Source organism: Sinocyclocheilus anshuiensis, unplaced genomic scaffold (assembly GCF_001515605.1).
Source record: "Sinocyclocheilus anshuiensis isolate Anshui unplaced genomic scaffold, SAMN03320099.WGS_v1.1 scaffold292, whole genome shotgun sequence".
Taxonomy (NCBI): Eukaryota; Metazoa; Chordata; class Actinopteri; order Cypriniformes; family Cyprinidae; genus Sinocyclocheilus; species Sinocyclocheilus anshuiensis.
In genome coordinates, this window is record NW_015555757.1 from 1,862,289 (window position 1) to 1,869,208 (window position 6,920).

Here is a 6,920-nt window from a genome sequence, read left to right on the forward strand (position 1 = left end):
CGGGACAGGTGCATCCACGCGCAATCCAACACACACACACACACACACACACCCCGAAACTGAGCCCGAGTGTGGATGTTCATACAGTGACAGACATGTGTGTTTGCTGGAAGCGTGTTTGAGCGGGGAACACTAATATCAGCTGTGCTTTCTTCATGAGGTAAGGCTACGTGTCTTTGTACTGTAATATGTACAGATGAGATGATCTCACTGACACGCGGGTTTTTCGGTTCAACATGATTTCACAAGTTCTCAGAGTGAGTTATTACGAGTGCTCTCTTTATTGTTCTTGTTGTATACGTCTGCGCCGGGAGGTCTGGAAGTGTTTTGCGGTGAGCTGAGTGTTCTCTCGTGTTTCCACTGCGGATTTCTAGTGCTGGATACGGTGCCGGGTGTTTTTCAGTCCGCCGCTGGAGCGAGAGCTCTTATTAGCGTTCGGCTAATTAATCTGCACATTATAAGGTCTGATCAAGCGAGTATCAAGCTGTTCCAGGGATTTTCTAAGAGAATGTGTTAATGAGTTAAAGTCGGCATGAAATCAAAATGGACTTGATTTACTTTACTAGCGCACATTGCTAGTCTTGATGTGAACAATTAATCCGCTGAAAAGAAAATTCACATTTCTCTGATGATACTCATCTAAACCAGACACTTTAATATAGGCCTGTATGCAGTGTTGGGCTAGTTACTCAAAAAATGTAATAGGCTATATTACTCATTACTAGTTACTCCTTTCAAAAGTAATTGTATTAATTTACTATTACTTTCTGGCAACAGTAATTAGTTACACTGCTTCTAGTTACATTACTTTTCTTTCACGCCCCACATAAGTTGCATATCTTCCCCATAAAATTCTTCTAAAATGTTAATAATATTTTTCTGCCTCATCATTTGACCAAAATCCACATTGGATTGCAGTCAGAAGTTATTACAAACACTCAATAGTGACTGATAGTGACATTCAAGTAGAAGTGTTGTATTAATCCCATTAATTGTCATGTGTAGCTTGAAGCTAATTGTCATTTCTCCGTTACCCATATACGATTATATTTCATTAAGTTTGTAAGAAACTGTGTAATTTTCCAAAAAGATTTTTTAATTATAGTAATATAATGTACCACATACTGATCAGAGGAGTGTGGGTGGGATGTAATGCCAGAGTAAAGTAAAGCCACAACTTAGTGTTCAGATCATCTTTTTTTCCTGACAAAATCAATATAATGCAATATTTCTATCTGCTGAATGTAAGCTTTTCCATATTCCAAGCTTGCCTGCTGCACTGGGGACATCACATGCATGTGCAAGTCGTGAAAATTATGAAAATAAATCTAGGAATTATTTGATTGTTGGATTTTAAATCAGTCGAGGCATCAAAAGTATCTAAGCTGTTTTATGGATGGTAACTGTAATATTATTACTGAAATTTTATTAGTAATTAGTTACACTACTAGTTACTGCAAAAAGTAATATTATTACAGTAACTAAGTTACTAGTTACTGCCCAACACTGATTGTGACACAGTGACCGTCTTATTTTAGGCCATATTTTATTTGTATTTTATTGCATGAGTAACTAAATGTTTGGTCCATGTAAGGTCTTGTTAAATGTTTTTCATTGTTACAGGTACACATTGTTACAGGTAGTACCTTTTGATTTCATCATAAATGAAGATGAAAGTGAGATGGAAGTTTTTTGATTTTCACCCAAAAATATGGCTGCTGTGATCTAAGAACCTAAGCTTTAGCAATATGGCCGTCTCCACAGGAAATGGAGCTGGCACTGAAGCAGGACATCCTGAGGTGTGAGAAATGGCTGGAGGTGATTACAGAGCAGGATAAACAGATGAGGATGTTTAAGAGTTGTCACACCAATGAGGAGCTCTTTGTCCATCGGAAGAGTGTTCATCCAGGTCTCAGCTACCAACGGATTCCCCTGTCTGACTATTGCGCACCTAAAGAAGAGGCAAGTCAGTACACTATAAGAATGGTATAGATTTGACGCTTTAGTTGAAATGTTGTTGTTCTCCCTCAGGTTTTTGACCAGTTGTTGGAGGCCATGAAGAGCAGTCTGGCTGAAGACCCCAACTGTGCTTTCATCTTCAACTGTCATGATGGGAAAGACCGAACTACTGCAGCCATGGTCATCGCCACTCTCACCCTGTGGCACATTAATGTAGGTCATATTCAGCTAGTGGAGGGAGGAAATGAGAACTAAATTATTCACCCCCAGGATATTGATTAGATAGAGGAAAAATGTTTAACCCTTTAAACCCAAAGTGTCCCGAAAAAAATTCTAAATCAAATTACTAAGCAACTCCTGAATGGAATAACACAAAATAGTTATCATTTTAAAGCTTAGAAAATATTTTGATAAACTCTTAACGAGCGCTAAGCAGTCCCTCTAAACCGAAGTGTACAGCGGGCGGGACGCCCCCCCTCCGCGACAATATTACTAATCATATTTTTCAAACCACTGCCTTGATCAACAAAAAATGGATATCATTTGAAAGCTCAGAGTCTGAGCTTTACAATGCATGTAGCCACTTTGATTTTAACACCAAAGTAGTGCCGAGTTATTTGCTGATAAATGACAAAAAAAAAATCATAATTTACAAAATATGTTTTTTTTGTGCCATGTACTCTAATATGTCAAAAATATAATACAGCTCGGATAGTCATGTGTCATTTGAAAGGTCTCATCGAGTAGAATAAAACAAGCATAAATGTTTGGGACTTTGTATAAACTGGAGCAAGTTTTTGTACAAGAAGTCACCCCCAGACCCATATAAAAATAATATATTGATGTCACCGTTTTACTTGTAACTTCATAAAACATGATCAGATCGTGGAAAATTAGGCACCATTATTTAGAGCATATTCTCCTGATTAAAAAGAGCCCGAAAACCACTATAATCTGTCATTTATATCTAAAATTTCCTCGTGAATTTGAATGAATTTGACACATAAAACTGCACAGGCAGCATGTAGTTTAGCCCAAAAAATCTAAGGTAGCTGTCATGTGGCGATTTCGCTAGTAACTTCATGAAACATGCATATATCATAGAACCACACGTCATTATTTGCAGAAAATTCTCCCGATTAAAAAGAGCCCAAACTCACCATAATCCATCGTTTAGATCTAAAGATATCTCTCATAAAGCTATAACACATAGAAAAGAATTAGGTCATGTAGTTTAGCAAAAAAATCAGAGGTTGCATTCCTGTGCCGTTTTAGCTCGTAACTTCACCAAACATGCATAGATCTTGAAAAACCGCACAGCATTATTTTCAGAAAATTCTCCCGATTAAAATGAGCCCAGAGTTACCATAATCCGTCAATGAAATCCAAAGATATTGCTCATATTGCTATAACACATAAAATCCAATGGGCGCGCTTCAGGCGCAACAGGACAAATAACTGTAGTTTCACTTTGTGCTTTTATTCGTAACTTCATGAAACATGTATAGATCATGGAAAATTGCACGTCAATATTTTCAGAAAATTCTCCCAATTAAAAGGAGCCCAAACTCATCGTAATTCGATCATTGCATCTAAATATATTACTTACGATATTATCACACACATGAAACCATTAAATTGAGAAAAACATAGGTTACGTTTTCATTCATAACTTCATGAATCACGAATCAACACAAAATAGGTGTCATTTGAAAGCTTGGAATCTGACCTTTACAATGCATGTGGCCACTTTGATTAACTCCTAAGTAGTGCGGAGTTATTTGCGGATAAATAGAAAAAAATTATTTCATAATTTATGAAAAATGTTTTTGTGCCATGTACTCTAATATGTCAGAAACATCATACTGTCAGACTCTGGGCCAGGTTTTGTGTGTGTCTTTGCTCCCTATGTGCTCCGTCTTCCAGTTTCTCTGTCTCGTGTTTTGAATTCATTGTTCCCAGGTGTTTCCTATGTTGATTGTCTTATTAGTTCCAGGTGTCCCTTGTCTTCCCCTCATCAGTTCCTGTGTATTTAAAGTGTGTTCTAGTTCTTGTCCTTTGTCAGTCGTTGAACTTCATCCTGATGTGTCGAGTCCTGTGATCCCCAGCCTCTGTTAATAAAACCCTTTTGATTTATTCTACTCCGTGTCTCCTCGCTCCTTCGTTCTCGTGTTCCTCGTGTGTGTGCACCGTGACAGAACGACTGACCAAAACAGTAAGCGGCGCTCCTTCTTCCGTGTTTTATTTTCGTTTTTGAACAGTCTTTTGTTTTCCTTTTTCTCCTGTACTCTAATATGTCAGAAACATCATACAGCTCAGATAGTCATGTGTCATATGTCATTTGAAAGGTCTCATCGAGTGGAATAAAACAAGTATAATTATATAATATTTGGGGCTTTGACTAAATTTGAGTGAGGCATTACTTCAAATTCAAAACAACAATTTCAAAACTGTAAAGGGCTAAGAGAAGGTTCCAAATGCTATAACTTTTGATTACTTCATGATATCACCACAAAATATAATTCACATACAGCACACATGTTGGGGAACATCACCAAAAAAAATTTCTCCTACCTTATTTCTTTCATGAGATATTGAACGTCAAATAAGAATATGAAAAATTTCCCTTGACCACACTAATTTTTCTTACATTTTATCACCTATTTCTCAGCATGAGAATATTCAAATGCAAAGATTTTTTTCCCCATAAAAATATAGAAAAATTTCTATCAGACGATACCTACCTTTTGACTCTCCTTGCTATGGTCTTGGAGTTATGAGTCATTATTTTTGTGCATGGCACTCAGAAAACAACAGTTTTTAAAATTCCTTCAGAGAGTCAAGGGCTAAACAAAAATGCCTGTTTTGTTACAAAATATTGTAACTTTTGGATACTTTATTTTCCTCCCACCTTATTTCTTTCCTGAGATATTGAATGTCAAATAAGACATATAAAAAATTTCTCTTGAGCACTCAAATTTTTCTTACATTTTTATCAGCTATTTCGCAGCAGGAAAATTTCCAAATGAAATAATTTGGTTTTTTTCCACTGAAAGTACTATCAAACAATACCAACTTTTTGACTCTCCTTGCTACAGTCTTCGAGTTATGAGTCATTATTTTTGTGTATGTCAAGGGTTAAACTGAGTTGCAGTCAGTTTCATAAACCTGACCCTGTTTTCTTCAGGGCTTTCCTGAGTGTGAAGAAGATGAGATTGTAAGTGTTCCCGACGCCAAGTACACCAAAGGAGAGTTTGAGGTACATTGAGGTCATGCTTCTTTAAATGGCTGCCAGTGTCAATCTAAAAACAAACATTTTGATCATTTTGAAAATATAAATTCTATGATTAATAAACCCACCTATGCAAAGTAAATGATTGTATTTAATAGAAAATAGTTTCTATTATACAGTAGATAATGATTTAAAAACATTTGATTTGATGAATTTTGACCCATGCGTGCATGTATGTGCATTCAGGTGGTGATGCAGGTGGTAAGGGTGTTACCTGATGGCCATCGTGTGAAGAGAGAAGTGGACGTCGCTCTGGATGTTGTTAGTGAGACGATGACCCCCATGCATTACCATTTACGGGAAATCATCATATCCACTTACAGACAGGTGAAAAGTGATTTATACATACATACTGTACATACATACATACATGCATACACACATATATATGTGTATGTGAAGGGTTCAGATGCAAAAGCCTCTAAGTGCCATTGGAAATTTTCTTCTAAAATGAGCATTTTTATTAGGCTCCTATGTGTATCATTTTAATATTTTTTTATGTGTTTTGCATGCATAAACTTCAGCATGAAAAGTTGAATGTAAAAAAGGTAGTTAATAGGACAGTTAGTCAGTGCTTTTAGGAGCCATGTTGAATAATAGATTGCTTCTAAAGCAATTGTTTTTGTACCTAACATAGCCTTGAGAAGTCTATAGAGGTACAATTTTCTCATTTGTGCTGATGCGCTCAAAGCGACCAAGAGATTATTAATGCCCATTGCAGTGCATCAGCCAAGAGCATTCTGAATGTGTTTAATTTGAGGCTGAAAAACATGTTTTTATTCTACAGTGAAGACCTTGAAGAACAGCAGAGTAAATGAGCAGAGAGCTTTCAAAAGACTGCTTTGAAAAGCCCTGCAAATATTTGTTAGGGTCCAAGACTTTATAGTTAGTATGTTCTGAGGTACTGGTATATTTTTATCATGTAACAGTTGTTACAGTTGCTCATCAATAGCTCAGTGTTTATGTACTAATTTACAAACTTTAAAATACAAACTTTGAGCCTCTTTAAAGCTAATCAGCAGGGACTGGTGAATATTGCCCATGCCACACTGCACATGTAAGAACCTGTTTTCAATACAAATGCTCTGTACTATAACTCTAATAAAACTTTTAATTTGAGCATGTGGCAGTGTACTAGTGCAAGGCCTGTTACTCAGAAATGTTGCATGTAGCTAGCTAGCTAGCTGCCTCATTCTGAATGAATTGCATCATCTGAAGCCCTTGATTGACTCTGGGAATTTGTGTGAGTTGCTTGTTATTTTGCAATTGTTTTATTTCCTCTTGATTTGTCACTTAATTAACATTATGTACAGTGGGCTCAAATATCAGACCACACTAAAATTCTGGTCTGGGCATTCTTTTTTCCATTTTGAGAAACTGTGAAATGAAATGCACATACATTTTTTTTTTGTATTAATCATTAATTTTTAATGAAACTTGTATCAAATCAGAGGTATTTTCACCGGTGGTCTCAGACTTTCAGACCTTATTGTAAAATATTAAAGTGAGCACTTTACCACTGTGAGAGATATTTGGCTTTGAACATATTCCAACTGGTCTCAGACATGGCCTGGCAGGTAGTGCACTTGCGATAACAGGTCAAAAAAGTGGCTCGATTTAAATCAAGAAACTTTGTGCTTTGATGCTTATGCAGGTGACGCAAATACCT

The 6,920-nt window shown here is 36.5% G+C and overlaps 1 protein-coding gene across 1 annotated transcript in view; it reads left to right on the forward strand.

The window, feature by feature from the left end:
- The window catches only part of LOC107673876 (paladin-like), a 20,115-nt gene that overhangs the window by 9,150 nt on the left and 4,045 nt on the right, over positions 1–6,920 (forward strand). Inside the window, exons 15-18 of the mRNA XM_016467681.1 lie at positions 1,765–1,962; positions 2,032–2,172; positions 5,147–5,218; positions 5,438–5,578. Coding sequence (XP_016323167.1) covers positions 1,765–1,962; positions 2,032–2,172; positions 5,147–5,218; positions 5,438–5,578 — 552 coding nt within the window. The remainder of the gene's footprint in view (positions 1–1,764; positions 1,963–2,031; positions 2,173–5,146; positions 5,219–5,437; positions 5,579–6,920) is intronic.